The sequence below is a fragment of the Phoca vitulina genome, unplaced genomic scaffold, assembly GCF_004348235.1.
Source record: "Phoca vitulina isolate PV1807 unplaced genomic scaffold, GSC_HSeal_1.0 scaffold1, whole genome shotgun sequence".
NCBI classification, from domain to species: Eukaryota; Metazoa; Chordata; class Mammalia; order Carnivora; family Phocidae; genus Phoca; species Phoca vitulina.
Genome location: NW_022589704.1, coordinates 87,555,858 through 87,572,936, shown reverse-complemented (window position 1 = coordinate 87,572,936; position 17,079 = coordinate 87,555,858). Strand labels below are relative to the sequence as shown.

Here is a 17,079-nt window from a genome sequence, read left to right as displayed (position 1 = left end):
CTCCTCTAGGATTTTGATGGATTCCTGTCTCACATTGAGGTCTTTCATCCACTTTGAGTTTATCTTTGTGAATGGTGTTAGAGAATGGTCGAGTTTCATTCTTCTGCATGTGGCTGTCCAATTTTCCCAGCACCATTTATTGAAGAGACTGTCTTTTTTCCATTGCCTGTTTTTTCCTGCTTTGTCAAAGATTATTTGACCATAGAGTTGAGGGTCCATATCTGGGTTCTCTATTCTGTTCCATTGGTCTGTATGTCTGTTTTTGTGCCAGTACCATGCTGTCTTGGTGATCATAGCTTTGTAATATAGCTTGAAATCGGGCAACGTGATGCCCCCAGCTTTGTTTTTCTTTTTCAACATCTCCTTGGCGATTTGGGGTCTTTTCTGATTCCATACAAATTTTAGGATTGTTTGTTCCAGCACTTTGAAAAATGTCATTGGAATTTTGATCGGGATGGCATTGAAGGTATAGATTGCTCTGGGTAGCATAGACATTTTAACAATGTTTATTCTTCCGATCCATGAGCATGGAATCTTTTTCCATCTTTTTGTGTCTTCTTCAATTTCTTTCATGAGTGTTTTGTAGTTCCTAGAGTATAGATCCTTTACCTCTTTGGTTAGGTTTATTCTGAGGCATCTTATGGTTTTTGGTGCTATTGTAAATTGAATCGTTTCTTTAATTTCTCTTTCTACAGTTGTGTTGTTAGTGTATAAGAAAGCAACTGATTTCTGTGCATTGATTTTGTATCCTGCCACATTACTGAATTGCTGCATGAGTTCTAGTAATTTGGGGGTGGAGTCTTTTGGGTTTTCCACATAAAGCATCATGTCATCTGCGAAAAGAGAGAGTTTGACTTCTTCTTTGCCAATTTGAGTACCTTTTATTTCTTTTTGTTGTCTGATTGCTGTTGCTAGGACTTCTAGTACTATGTTGAACAACAGTGGTGAGAGTGGGCACCCTTGACGTGTTCCTGATCTTAAGGGAAAGGCTCTCAGCTTTTCCCCATTGAGGATGATATTCGCTGTGGGTTTTTCATAGACGGATTTTATGAGCTTGAGGAATGTTCCCTCTTTCTCTATACTCTGGAGAGTTTTAATCAGGAAAGGATGTTGTATTTTGTCAAATGCTTTTTCTGCATCAATTGAGAGGACCATATGGTTCTTCTCCCTCCTCTTATTAATGTGTTCTATCACATAGATTGATTTGCGAATGTTGAACCACCCTTGCATCCCGGGGATAAATCCCACTTGGTCGTGGTAGATGATCCTTTTAATGTATTGTTGGATCCTATTAGCTAGGATTTTGTTGAGGATTTTGGAATCCATATTCATCAGGGATATCGGTCTAAAATTCTCCTTTTTGATGGGGTCTTTGCCTGGTTTGGGGATTAAGGTAATGCTGGCCTCATAGAATGAGTTTGGAAGTTTTCCTTCTGTTTCTATTTTTTGAAACAGCTTCAGTAGAATAGGTATTATCTCTTCTTTGAATGTTTGGTAGAATTCCCCAGGGAATACATCAGGCCCTGCACTCTTGCTTTTTGGGAGGTTTTTGATCACTGCTTCAATCTCGTTACTGGTTATTGGCCTATTCAGGTTGTCAATTTCTTCCTGTTTCAGTCTTGGCAGCTTATAGTTTCCAGGAGGGCCTCCATTTCATCCAGATTGCTCAGTTTATTGGCATATAGTTGTTGATAATAATTTCTAATAATTGTTTCTATTTCCTTGGTGTTAGTCGTGATCTCTCCCCTTTCATTCATAATTTTATTAATTTGGGTCCTTTCTCTTTTCTTTTGGATAAGTCTGGCCAGTGGTTTATCGATCTTATTAATTCTTTCAAAGAACCAACTTCTAGTTTCGTTGATCTGATCTACTGTGTTTCTGGTTTCTAATTCATTGATTTCTGCTCTAATTTTAATTATTTCTCTTCTAATGCGTGGCTTAGGCGTCGTTTGTTGCTTTTTCTCTAGTTCTTTAAGGTATAGAGTTAGTTGGTGAATTTGGGATTTTTCTACTTTTTTGAGTGAGGCTTGGATGGCGATGTATTTCCCCCTTAGGACTGCCTTTGCAGTATCCCATAGGTTTTGGACCGATGTGTTTTTGTTCTCATTGATTTCCATGAATTGTTTAAGTTCTTCTTTGATTTCTTGGTTGACCCAAACATTCTTGAGCAGAGTGGTCTTTAGCTTCCAAGTGTTTGAATTTCTGCTAAATTTTTTCTTGTGATTGAGTTCCAGTTTTAGAGCATTGTGGTCTGAGAATATGCAAGGAATAATCTCAATTTTTTGGTATCGGTTGAGACCTGATTTGTGACCCATATATGGTCTATTTTGGAGAAAGTTCCATGTGTGCTCGAGAAGAATGAGTATTCTGCTGTTTTAGGGTGGAATGTTCTGTAAATATCTATGAGGTCCATCTGGTCCAATGTATCATTCAAAGCTCTTGTTTCCTTGTTGATTTTCTGCTTAGATGATCTGTCCATTGCTGAGAGTGGAGTATTGAGGTCTCCTACAATTAACATATTGTTATCAATATGACTCTTTATTTTGGTTAACAGTTGGCTTATGTAGATGGCTGCTCCCATGTTGGGGGCATAGATATTTACAATTGTTAGATCTTCTTGTTGGATAGACCCTTTAAGAATGATATAGTGTCCTTCTGTGTCTCTTATTACAGACTTTAGTTTAAAATCTAATTTGTCTGATATAAGAATTGCTACCCCAGCTTTCTTTCGAGGTCCACTAGGGCATGGAAGATAGATCTCCATCCCTTCACTTTCAGTCTGGATGTATCTTTAGGTTCAAAATGAGTCTCTTGTAGACAGCATATGGATGGGTCCTGTCTTTTTATCCAATCTGCAACCCTGTGCCGTTTTATGGGAGCGTTTAGGCCATTCACGTTGAGAGTGATTATTGAAAGATATGAATTAATTGTCATCATGTTGCCTATGAAGACATTGTTTTTATAGATTGTCCCTGTAAATTTCTGTTGTAGATCACTCTTGGAGTCTTTCTCCTTTTATAGAACCCCCCTTAATATGTCTTGCAGGGCCGGCTTAGTGGTCACATATTCTTTCAACTTCTGCCGGTCGTGGAAGCTCTGCATCTCTCCATCCATTCTAAATGACAGCCTTGCCAGATAAAGTATTCTTGGCTGCATGTTCTTCTCATTTAGTACCCTGAATATGTCTTGTCAGGCCTTTCTGGCTTGCCAGGTCTCTGTGGATAGGTCTGACATTATTCTGATGTTCCTCCCTCTGTACATAAGGAATCTCTTCCCCCTAACTGCCCTTAAGATGGTTTCCTTGGTTCTAAGATTTGCAAGTTTTACTATTACATGCCAGGGTGTTGGCCTGTTTTCCTTGATCTTGGGAGGGGTCCTCTCTGCCTCTAGGACTCGAATGTTTGTTTCATTCCCCAGATTAGGGAAGTTCTCAGCTACGATTTGCTCAAATACATCTTCTAGCCCTCTCTCTCTCTCCACTCCCTCCGGGATTCCAATTATTCTGACATTGGAACGCCTCATGGTGTCACTTATTTCTCTGATTCTATTTTCATGGATTCTGAGTTGTTTTTCCCTGGCCTCCTCTTTTCCCTTTTTATCTATTATATTGTCTTCCAGATCACTTATTCTCTCTTCTGTCTCAGTTACCCTAGCTGTTAGATTATCTAGATTGGATTGGATCTCATTGATAGCATTTTTAAGTTCTGCCAATTCACCTTTTATTTCTGCCCTTAGAGACTCTATGTTGCCATTAATTGATTTCTCCATTCTAGCCATTGTCTTCACAATTACTAGCCTGAATTCCATTTCCGACATCTTGGTTATATCTGCATCCATTTGTAAATCTGCAGCATAAGTCATAATCTCTGAGTCTTTTCTGTTTTGGGGGCTCCTCTTCCTAGTCATTCTGTTGATGGGTATTTGAGGGAATGTATAGAGTCCAAATTATTGACCAGAACCCAAGCAAGATGCACCTGTTTTCTTGGGACCTTAGGGTTGCTGGCCTCTTGTTTTCCCAGCCTGTCTTCTGGGGGAGGGGCCTGCCGCGCTGTTACTCAGGCAACCCTGTTTGGGGGGAGTTGCCCTGCTCCCCTGTGGTGGGGGATGGGCTCAGTGGGAATCAGTCTTTGGGGCTTTTGTTCTCTGGCGCCTTTCCCTGGGGGCTTTCCGCGTCTCTTCCGCGAGTCAGAGCAGAAGAGACCGTTTCCAACCCTCTGCCTCAGAGCAGAGAGACCTCAGTCTGTTCTTCAGTGAGCTCTCCAGGCCACACTGTCTCCGTTTCTGTCCGTGCTGCTATAAATTGCAGCATCCTGGGTTGTGCGCCCCTCTGCAGTGCTCCCAGTCCTGCCTCCAGGTCGGGCACATATCTGCCCTTTGTGCTTCTAAAACTGCCAGCCGCTCCCAGTTCGCGCGCGCGCGCGCGCATGTTCGCGCGACTCCACCGCTTGGGGTTCTGTCCTGGGGACTGCAGTTCGCATGCGGGTGACTCAGCCGCTTGGACATTCCACCCCGGGGCTTGCAGTTCACCCGCGGCACCCAGGCACACCGGGTTTCCGACTCGGAGGCTGCAGTTCACGTGCGTGCAACCGTCGCTCCGGGTTTCTGTCCAGGTGGCTGCCGTTCGTGTGCGCGCGACCCCGCCGGTCTGGTTTTCCACCCCGGGGGCTGCCCTAAAGTCCTTTCCCGATGCTACCGGTCTGCGAGTCTGTGCCCCGTCCGCAGCGCGCGAGGCTGTCACTCACCGGCGGTGTAGGATCCCCACGGCCAGGCACCCTCCCGCTACCATTTATCCTCCGATATCTGCCCGCAGGATCACGGCTCTCCGCTTCCTACCTCAAAACCAACCGCCTGCGATATTCTGTTTGTAGAGATCCAGATCTTCTTACATCTCAGGCTGGTTTCGTGGGTGCTCAGAGTCGTCTGGTAGATATCCAGCTCAATTCCGGGGACCAGTTGAAATAGGGTCCCCTACTCCTCCGCCATCTTTCCCCCCTCCCCCAAAAACATTTTTGCTCGCAAATAACCCAATGGTATCAATGGGAAATTCTACTAGTCTAAGTTTTATAAATTGAATGGAAGAAACTAATAGTTATTTGCATCTTCAAAGATAAAAAAGGAGAGATTCATCTATATTTAATAGAAAATAAGTTTAAAAATTTTTCACCTTCATTTACAAAGAAAAACAATTTTTATGAAAGGAGATTCATATATATTCAATACCATCTTAATTTTTCTCAACATTGAGAATGACTTCAAATTTTCCTGATTTGTATTAATTTTTATATAGGATCATACAGCTACCAGAAAGAAATATAGCTACTCAAACTTTTCCTATTACATTCAGAGAAGTTACCTTGCAGATTTTAAGTGATATTTGGCAAATATTATTCTATTTCTAATATATACATTAAAACTTATTTCTCTCCCAGAAGTACACTTATTTTTACATGGTAAATTTTACTTCCCATCAAAATAAGATCCTTGCTTTTAGGAAATGTTATTACTCCCTTTTGAATAGTTAGATACATTGTATTTGTTTTATAACAAACATGCGAATTGTTCACAGTCCATAAGGTCTAAATTTTGCTTTTGTAAGCAATTTTCATTTTATTGCAGATTTTGGAGGAGGATTTCTTGTAATGTTCTACAGATATTGTCATGAGAAATAGGTTACTGGATGGTTTTCCCCGTTCACTGGAAGAGAGAAACTCATAAACTGACTTTTTCCCCCAAAAAATATAGAAGCCTTTTGTTGTATAGAAGGCTTTTTACTCAATTTCTTATCAACAAATTATCATGAATATAAAAATAAGTGTGTGTGTGTATAAAATCTCAGCACAATATGTAAAATATTTGCTTTGAAACTTTATTTAAATCTCTCATTTATGATTCTAGTCTTAGTTGCTTGAATTTTTATATTGCTCTTGTTTCCCCAAAAGATGTTTTATTTTATTCATTAGTTTTGACATGTGTACAATATTCAAGAACACTATTCATAGCAATTCTGTCAGGTATACACATAGACTTTCTGAATGATTAAATATGTTGTCTATCTTAACTAGAATTCTCACTTCATTCTATGACTCCTTCTGAGAAGTCAAGGTGAAAATACTAATTTTTAAAAAATTATTAATAAATATTTCTGTATGATATGTCTTATAAAGTAATTAAAATAGATTTAACATGGTGTTCTGGATGATACCTATTTCTACCATAGTGGTTTTCTAAACATGGCATTTCTGAGCACTAAGTACCTCTTATATGCAGGCATTCTATTTTATTTTTTCATTTTTATTTTTTTAAAGATCTATTTATTTATTTTAGAGAGTGAATGGGGGAGGAGCAGAGGGAGAGGGAGAGAGAATCCTTGAGCAGTCCCCCCCTGAGCACAGAGCCCAATGTGGGGTTCCATCCCAGTTCCCTGAGATCATGACCTGAGCTAAAATCAAGAGTTGGACGCTTAACCGACTGAACCACCCAGGCACCTCATATCCAGGCATTTAAAAAATATTAAACTTGGGGCACCTGGGTGGTTCAGTCGTTAAGCGTCTGCCTTCAGCTCAGGTCATGGTCCCAGGGTCCTGGGATCGAGCCCCGCATTGGGCTTCCTGCTCGTGGGAAGCCTGCTGCTCCCTCTCCCACTCCCCCAGCTTGTGTTCCCTCTCTCGCTGTGTCTCTCTCTAAAAAATATTAAGCTTCATTCTGAATGTTATGTCAAAAAAATGACCATCTTATATTCTATAATTTTTAGATTTCACCAACATTGTTGTGACAGATTTAAATACATGAAGGATAAGCACAAGGAGATCTACTTTGAAATTACTGTTTTTAGATAGGTAGATATAGATTCTATGATATATAGATTTTATATAGGAATATGGGACGTATATATTATAGACAGAACTAAAGAACATTTCTAAACTGTGATTTGAAATTTTAACTGATTATCTGTAATAATTCTATGAAACATTCCCTAATTTTTCAGGAAACACATCTATATTGATTGTGCCTAAGTCACTGGTAATATTTTTTCTGCTTCATTGGGTTTCAAAATATTTACTGCCAAAATTAATTATTTGATACATATTCATCGCATTTAGAGTTATTTTGGCTCAGTTGTCTTGTTTCATTTTACCTACAATACAACACTTGTGAGTACATGTGTGTTTTAAGTCTGTAAATTTAACCAAGTCTTCTTAATACAGTATTTGGACTAATTTTTTTAAACAAAGCTAGCTTTCTTAGTGTTTCATTTTTCATCTCTGTTTTTGCACAGGGGTAAATGATTATTGTAGTTCGCTGGTTATATTTATATACAATAAAATCCTATCAATGTAGTTAAATTAATCATAATACCAGAAATGCAGAAATGGCAAAGTGGTTGTTTGGCTAAATTTACCATTAGATAGAACTGGCTTGTCATAGAATGTCAAAGTTGGCAGGAAAAAAAGTACAACATCTCTGCAATACACAAATATTTTCTCTAGCATGCTTTAAAGAAAGAGATTTAGCTGTTGAACGCTACATCAAAAACTAATGGTATACTACATGTTGGCTAACTGAACATAATAATAATAATAATAAAAGACATTTAGCTACAATTTAACCCCTTTAGTAGTGAGAAATGAGGCAGCTCATTCCAATGTAAAGATAGTACTTTAGAACACTTTTCCTCATATTGAACAGAATCTGTTTCCCAACTCGTAATTCCAACCTTGGAAACAACTCAGACTAGGTCCGTTCCCTAATCCAGTATTTCATATATTTGAATATAGCTAATATATCTTTGCTCCAGGCAAAATTTCTTCCAATGCTGTGTGTTCCAGACTCCTTATGGTTCTGGATGTATAAATTTGTATACACTACAATTTGTCAAGGTTCCTCTTAAAATGCCATGCCCATTAATGCGCATAGTATCCCAGGTATGTTTTACCCAGTGCAGGACTCAGTAGAATAAAATCTATCCTCTGTAATGGTCTTAACTGGCATTAGACTGTCTCTGTGTTTTGTAGGAGCCTGTCCTATTTCTGATTCATACAGAGCTATTGCTCAGTTAAAAACACTGACTTTCAAATGAATTGCTTTTCCTGAGATTTTCCCACACTTACAGAACCAGTTTTAACCTAATGTACAGCTCTAATTTTAATATTATGCTCATTTGCATCCTCCATTCCAACATGAAAGAAACAGAAATGTTTTCAAAAGCTATTCCTGTCAATCAATTTTGTCAGTGAATCACGCTCTTCAGGAAATGGTACTAACAAAAACCAGTTAGGATATTGGTCATGATTTATTTTTAGTGTACCTGCACTCAGTCCTAATAATTCATGCATTCTATTTTTTTTCTTCCTGTTTATATGAATAATATTGTATTATCCAGTGTTGTGGTAAATAAATGATTAGCCCATTTCCCTTCAAAGATGGGAGGAAGAATGAGGGAAGAAATGGGAACTTAAGAGTTGCATACATATTTATGTGCTATTAACATAGCAGTATCTCCCTAAACCCTGGTCTTCCCTTGCTTTTTTTTTTCCTTTATGTTCAGCATATATTGAAGAACACGTTGACATTTTTGTCTTTCTGAGCATATTTTTACAATTTTTATACCTCATTATTATCATGAATTGCTTATATAGACTCTCTTCATTTAAATAGTTTTACCTAACAATATTATAAGGCATTTTAGGTTTTATAGCTATATTAGATTGAATGGTATTCATTACCTCAAATTCCAATATATCATGTGATTTACTATTTTTGATGAGTACCAACCTTGTAACTGACTGGAAGGTCCTGACAATCTTGAGAACATCCACTGATTTTCTTACTCAAACATTCATTTATATGGCAGTTTCTCTCATCTGAGCCATCACCACAGTCATCCTTATTGTCACAAAGTCCTCCCCTGGGAATGCACCTGCCATTTTTGCACATAAAAAATGAACTGTTGCATGACTGTTCTGGAAAAAGAAAATAAAACAAATGGAACATAAAGGGCATGCCATTGTTTTATACTACAATTGCTGAAAACATTCACAAATATGATAAACTTATCTCAAAAATTATCATAAATATATAAAATAATATATAAATATATAAAATCCTCTATAGTGTAGTATTTTATACACAAAATAAAAAAAAAATCAAGGGCAAACTGCACTTTCATGTTCAATACTTACTGAGAATCTTTCTTTGTCATGAAAATTAGCAATCAAAATAAGCATCTATAGTAAAATTAATGGAATATTTCTGTCTTCACCTATATTGTGAAGAATTAATTCAAAAGTATAATGATAGTTTGACATTTCCCTCAAGCCATAGGTCTCTGAGAAATTATACGTCACTAAAAATTAAGAATCTAGAATAGGTAGATATTCCTAAATTCTTTTTCTTCTTGGAAATACAACACTGACATTTTTAAGTCAGGGCATAAAAAGGACATTTGCGGTGGGCGCCTGGGTGGCTCAGTCGGTTAAGCGACTGCCTTCGGCTCAGGTCATGATCCTGGAGTCCCGGGATCGAGTCCCGCATCGGGCTCCCTCCTCAGCGGGGAGTCTGCTTCTCCCTCTGACCCTCCTCCCTCTCGTGCTCTCTGTCCCTCATTCTCTCTCTTGCAAATAAATAAATAAAATCTTTAAAAAAAAAAAAAAGGACATTTGCAGTGAATAATAGTTGTTCTAAAAATAGCTATGGAAAAGGAGTTTGGGTTTTGCAGGTACTCATAACCTGATGATTTGAACATTACTCATTATCATACATGATAAAAGAAAGCCTATTAGCATGTAAAGTACATGAGAAAAAAGTAACTGTGTTTACCTGAAATATATGACTATGTATTCGGTCTTTGAAATAGTGAAATGATAAATAGACCAGGTTTGGCTCTGTATATATTTTTGTTCAAATGATATGCAATTTACTTCATTTTGCCTAAGTATCACTAATGCAGACTTTCCCTCAGTAAATCTCAACTTATTTTGTTTGAGTTTTCAAATAAGTCCATACAAGGAAATTATTTTCACATAAAATCATGTATTAAGAAAAAAATGACTTTTTTTGAAGGGGTCAATGTGATGGATTCATTAGGTTCACTGCCCCAAATCTTCATATTTTAGCACAGATTTAAATTTCTAAAACTAGCTGCAAAACAGAGTTGATTACTAGGATCCTGCATGGTATCACTTGAAACATCACACGCTTAATTATTTGCATTTCTTTTCAATGAATATCATACTAGACTGAAGTGAAAATCAGAGTCACAGTTTTGCCATTGAAAAGCAAATTTGGGAATAATTATAATATTATATATTTTCTGTACCTGCACTTCTGCACTTTGGGTTTAAAGGTGCTTCATCCGAATGATCAGCGCAGTCAAAGTCTCCATCACATTGCCATTGAGTATTTAAAAGACATCGTCCATCAGCACAACTAAATTCTTCGGCATTACACTTTCGGTATCCTAGAGACAAAGAAATAAACATTCTAATTCATATAACAAATATTAAATCTGCATTCCCTAATGTACACTATACCTAGTTAACCATGGGAGTTACCCATGTCTCCTATGGGAAATGTTTCTTATTTGTCCCTTTTTGGGACAGTGGTCATACTTGCAAGAGATATTTGTGGTTGAGAAGTAGGATTAAGAGCCAGGAAATAAAATCAAAAACAAGGCAATCTTATTGTTTCTAGGCTAGGAAACAAAAATGCAATACCCAAGGATACTATCTCTGTTCACCTATTATCTATATCCTAAAGATTTCCTTTTGAATGGAAAACAAGAATAAAGCTATTAATTTTTTTTCAAGACTAAGCTTGGTTAGGTGTAGTACCAGAACATATGGATGAAGTGATTCCAAGTTATAATGATAATTCTCGGAAGCCATAATGCCATGTTTATGTTTGGGAAGCAGCATTGAAAGTGTAAAGACATTGTTAAAATGAAAAAAAAAAAGGTAGTTTATAAAGCAATAAGCACAAAACTATTGTAATTATCCTATATATTGATACTTAGGGGCATTAAAAAGCTTTATTCAAATCACAGTATCAACCTGTCAATTTTTAATGATCATATCTATGCCTGTTTGTAAGTAAAACTCATTTGATCTTGACTATTACGAGTTTTAGATTGAATTTTTCCTAAGTTTGTTAACAATAAAAACTATCATTTCTATTAGAAACTTTCTGGTAAATATTCTACTTTTGAAGAGAGGGAATAAGATCTGTATGTTTATTAACAAATAAACAAAATTCCAATGGAAAAATAATTCAACAATCATTATATAATTGAGATGTTTATCGTACTGAATGGCAAAACTACAGTGTTCTAAAATACCTCCAATTTCCCTGGTCTTTCTTCCTCCCTCCCTTCACTAGTTCATTCTCCTCAGTCAATAGGTACATTACATTCAAGTCTCTCCCAGCCCAGTAACAATAAAAATCCATCCGGGGTGCCTGGGTGGCTCAGTCAGTTAAGCAGCCTACTCTTGATTTCAGCTCACGTCATGATCTCAGAGTTCTGGGATCAAGCACCCCCCCCCCAGGGCTCCATGCTCAGCGGGGAGTCTGCTTGAAGATTCTCTCTCTCTCTCTCTCTCTCTCTCTCTGCCCCTCCCCCTGCTCATGTACTCTCTCTATCTTGCTCTCTCTCAAATAAATAAAAATAAAAATCTTTTTATAAAAAAATCCATCCACATAACTCTTAACTACACATTACTCTTCTTCCTTACTACCTTATTCAGAATTCCCTTACTTATCTCCAGTTCATCCTCAATTCATTGACATCCATTTCTACAACATCTACCGTCTGAAATTCCTCTCAGAGCTAAGACATACCAAGTGACAAGTGTCAAATTCAAAGGTGTCTCAGACTCCTATTTCACTTTCCTGCAGCATTTGATGTTGTTGAGCACACTAGCTTGTAAATAATTTCCTGGTTTAATATTTACAATCCACTCCCTTGGCATCTTTCTTATTTTGCTTTTGTTGTTCCCTTGTATCCTTCTTTCATTTTCATCTCCTGTTCCATCCTAAAATATTGTAGGTGAAGCCCTAACTTCAGTCTTCAGCCTATTGTTCTCCTCTTTCCCTTTCTGCTGTGTTGGGTGTTCTCATTCTTTGTCCTATTTTGAATATCACCTTAATGCCGATGGCCACCAAATTAATCTTATTTGTCTTGATCATACTTCTGGTCTCTGGAACTAAATTTTCAAATACTCACTATATAGCTTCATGTGATTGTCTGATTAACACTTCGGATTGAAAACATCCAAAATTAATTCTTTTTTACATTTTTCTTCTCCTACACCAGCAAAACTTGGCCCTTCACCTCCTGTGTTCCAAATCTCATTAATGATGGTAACACCATCCACCAAGTCATCCAAGCTAGAAATTCTCCTTTATCCTCCATATCTGACTGTAAATGAATTCTGACCCATTCTGTTCTTTCCATTCCAACATTTCTGCCCTGGCTTATTATCACCTCATTAATCATCAGAACTATTGCAATAATCTTCTAGCTAGCTTACTTTTCACCTAATGGCTCTCCCCTCCCAGGGCAATATTTCATACACTCTGCTGAAAAAAATGGGTCTGAAACATATTTTGACTGGGGCATTCCCTGTTTGAAATGCATGCGGGCATGTGAGAGCCAAAATAATTAAATACAAACACTGTATTTCAGACTTTTTAGAATGCAGCTTCAACTTTCTAACTGCAATTTACCTCACAAAAGATTAATTGCTATTCTTCAACCATGTCAATTGCTAGGCATTTGTAAACATACATAGAACTTTCTATGTGTCCAGAAATATTCTAAGCACTTTACAAATATTAACTCATTTAATTCTCTTAACAGCTCTAAGAGTTAAAAATGTTATTATATATTTTTTACAGATGAGGAATTTAGGGACAGAAAGGTGCAATAACTTCAAAGGTCACACAGATAGTAAGCGGCAGAGCCAGGATCTGGACCCAGGTCATCTGTCTCCAAGGTCCATGCTTTTAACCACTGTGTTATTTTATCTACCATCTAAATATGACTTTCTTTAACATTCCCTGCTTCTGTTCTTTAGTGCTTCAAAAATTATTCTCTCAGCTCTGATCCCATGTATTGTGATTCTTACTCCCATTTGACAATGTGTGCTATTATTCTATCTTGTATTTGTGATTTTCCTGTTTGTCTGCAATTTCTTCTAGTGGGATCTCTGTCTCGTTCATCTCCATATCAACTGAATAAGTGTCTAGCAGAGGGAAGATATTCAATCAGCATAACTCTACTTCAGATTTACATCTTGAGTTATGATGTACCTTTTAAAATATCACATTGAATCCAAGACTTAATGGTGAGGTGATCATAAAAACTGGTATCCACTGATTTCAAAGAGATTGCTATCAAAGACCAAGGCTATAGACACAACACAGGGAGGACAAAAGAGGGCACCAAATCGACTGCCTTTCATGATTATATGTGGATTTTATGGCTTTTCATTTTATATTTATTCATGTGTGCATTTAAGTTTGTTTTTTTTTTTTTTACAAAAAATACTACGTTCATGTTAAGACTTCAATTTCAACTAGGAATTTTTAATGATTTTCACTACAAAAGATACACATATATGTATTTGTATATACATTATATATGTGATGGTCAGATAAATATATATGCAATGACAAGATACATTTCATCATAATAAAATTAAATTTTAACAAATAAGTGCACATGTAAAAAGTTAAGGTGAAAGGAAAAATGTCAAGTATCCAGTTTCTCCGATAATTGTGAATTTTATTATTTTTTCCTCACTCAAATACTTGATTTGGCTATAAGATTGAACTAGCTAGCCACATATTGTCTTTAAAGTTGAAAGTACTTTCAACCAAAGACATTTTTATGACCATTTCCCCATGTGGTTCCTAATAAGAATATACTACAAGTAGGCATGATCTCCAAATCAATGTGTAATTATGCTAGAACTTAAAGAGGTTATTGCGGTACTTCTATGTATAGCTGAATTTACATGTCTTAGTGACATTAAGAAATGTGTTGTTTTCATCACTTATTTCTATAGCTCTTTTTTTAAGCTTTTATTTATTTATTTGAGAGAGACAGAGAACAGAGGGAGAGTGACAGTGAGAAGCAGACTCCCTGCTGAGCAGAGAGCCTGATGCTTAACCTACTGAGCCACCCAGGCGCCCCTGATTCTATATTTCTTGAGTCATCTTAAAAGACCATTTGTCAGCCTGAGAACGTCTTGCATGAAAAGTCTGGATATACGTACCACACTGCGGTGACTCATCAGAGCCATCCCCACAGTCATCATCATGGTCACAAACAAATTGCTTGGGGATGCACACTTCATTATGACACATGAAAGCATTTTCATCACATGTATTATTGGGGGCTAAGAAAGAGACCATAAAGAATAAAGTTAGATGAGTACCTATTTTATCTTCCCCCACCTGAAGAGCTTAGGGGATGTATGCTCTTATTCTCAATAATTAATAGTTATTTAGAAAAAGAAAAGTTTGTGCAATATTCCATTTATAATATATATGAACATACATATAAATTCATAATATATATTAACATCCATATATTTATATATCAAATATATGAACGTAATTCAAACTTTCAGTAGTAATACATTCAACAATTCCAGAGTGACCCTGAAATTTCAGGCCACTTAGCAATTTGTAAGTTTGTTGAAGGATGAATTCAAAGGTTTATACATGATTAAAAAAAAAAAATCACTCAACTGTAATAATGTGGTTGGGTTTTCTTCTCTCTTCATGCCTGTAGTAATACTAGTATAGTGATAAAAAAAACCTTGCTTCTTTGTGAAAAATGGAACTGAAAAGACAACCAAGTGCTAGTAATGCTCCTGATGGAAGTGAAAAGAAAACATCAAAAAAGCTAAGAAAGTTATTATCTCTAAGATGAAAATAAAACTTTTGGGTTAAATTAAGATCTATGGTGTGGTAAGCCCAAGCATTAAGTACCACATCAAATTAGGAATATCTATCCACAAAATGGAATATTGATTCTTTCGGGATCCTGATCTATGAGAGTAGTGCTGTAGCAAGGATCCTAACCACGGGGGAAAATGGTTGACCAAAAAGTACAATAACCTTCAGCAAAAGTTCAAAAGCTGGTAACTTGTGCAGAGTGAATAATAGAACAATATGCATAGAATCATAGCAGTTTGAGGAGATCACTTAAAAATTTTCAATTACCTTGTCTTATATTTAAGGGATAAATGCTATGTTAGGACTCAAGATTTGGGATATTTCGAATGTAAAAATAATCTGCTATATAATAGATGTTAACTAAACTTATTGTGGTAATCACTGTGCAATATTACATATACCAAGTCATTATGTCGTACATCTAAAACTAATTCAATGTTATATGTCAATTATATCTCATTTTTATTTTATTATTATTTTTTAAAGATTTTATTTATTTATTTGACAGAGAGAGCCATAGCGAGAGAGGGAACACAAGCAGGGGGAGTGGGAGAGGGAGAAGCAGGCTTCCCGCTGAGCAGGAAGCCCAACGCGGGGCTCGATCCCAGGACCCTGGGATCATGACCTGAGCCGAAGGCATACGCTTAACGACTGAGCCACCCAGGTGCCCCAATTATATCTCATTTTTAAGTAAAATAAAAAAAGAATCTGATATATGCCATTATAGTATACCAGAAAGAGGAAAGTTTTGCAAAAAGTCACTCTACTACTTATGATTTGTATCGTGAGGAAGGTATTTACCTTCTTGCTGCATCTGTTTCTTTATCTGTTTAGTGGGATAATAAAATCTATCTGATAAACTTCTTCTAAGAACTAGGTAAGGTATATGAAGCAGATCAGCTCATTTGGGGTACTCAATAAATTCCTAGGTGCTATTTAAATTCCTATCTGTGTAACAATTATTTTTGGCAGATCCTCAGAAACATTTCACTGAGATACCGGGGGAATTCAATACTGTAAATAAAAACACCTACCCAAATAATTGGCATAGAATGGGCACTTGAAAAAATTTACATACCTTCTAACCTCCTCCTTCCATGTCTTAATATGGACTTCCCTCTACCTAGAACACCTCTCTATTTCTTCTCTTTGTGCTTTATGACTCAGATAAGGTTACTACTTTTTCTTGAAATCCTTCCATGATACTCCTACTCTTTTTTATATATTATTTCTTTGTGATGATCCAGTATCTTCTCTATACTTCACTCTGACACTTAAGGCATAATGATTCTTTTACAAGTCTATCGGCTCCCTAGCCCCAGACTTCTCCATATTCCAAAAAGGAAATCTCTGCTTTCAAGTCAATAATGACGAAAATAGAGACATGAGTCAGTAAAACAGAAAGGATTCCTTGGATTTAATCAAGTGTAATTTATTTTCCACAAATTTATTTTCAAAAGTGGTGTGGAAGCCACATAGGAGCAGCTTTATAAACTGCCCATTATCATCAAAGTAAAATGCAGTTACTAATAACTCCTCTAACTTGAACTGTATGACAGCTTATATAACTCAAGTGAATTATGCCAATTCTAATAGATGAATTATTTTTTAAAACATAAGCAACAGAGGCTTATTTGGCATTAACACTTTCAGGTCACTTGAGTACAGTTTGTTGTATTTTAGCATAATTTCCTTAATAGCACCCATGTGGTCCAATAGTGTTAATATGTCTCCCAGGGTGTTAACTTGCTACAATAGCAACAGTATACTGGGACCATCTGGATCCCTGAATTGATGCATAATCCTTTATTATGTAGCCCTCAGTAGCCCCATTGACCTTTACAGACACATATATCAGTTTCAAGATCAAAGTGAACTATTCTACAATAGCATGAGTTCTGTGCACATAGGCCTGCCTCAAAGTTTTCTTTTTCCTTCTCCACGTTAACTGTTCCCCTCACCCCCATATACACATACCCACATACATACACACACACCTTATGGCTTCAAATATAGTTTTAAAGACCTGAAGACAGGTCATTGGAGAGATGATTGGCAGAATTCACTTTAATGAGCAGAATTCATAGCACTGTTTCTGATAAATTGCTCAGCTCAACA

General features: G+C 36.7%; 1 protein-coding gene across 9 annotated transcripts in view; it reads right to left on the bottom strand.

Annotated features, from left to right (window-relative positions):
- Nucleotides 1-17,079, bottom strand: part of LRP1B (LDL receptor related protein 1B) — a 1,853,519-nt gene that overhangs the window by 253,677 nt on the left and 1,582,763 nt on the right. For all 9 annotated transcript variants that reach the window (XM_032387847.1, XM_032388632.1, XM_032390176.1 and 6 more), the window contains 3 exons: nucleotides 14,274-14,396; nucleotides 10,316-10,456; nucleotides 8,773-8,960 (listed from right to left, as the gene is read on the bottom strand). In XM_032387847.1, the coding sequence (XP_032243738.1) occupies nucleotides 8,773-8,960; nucleotides 10,316-10,456; nucleotides 14,274-14,396 (452 nt within the window). The remainder of the gene's footprint in view (nucleotides 1-8,772; nucleotides 8,961-10,315; nucleotides 10,457-14,273; nucleotides 14,397-17,079) is intronic.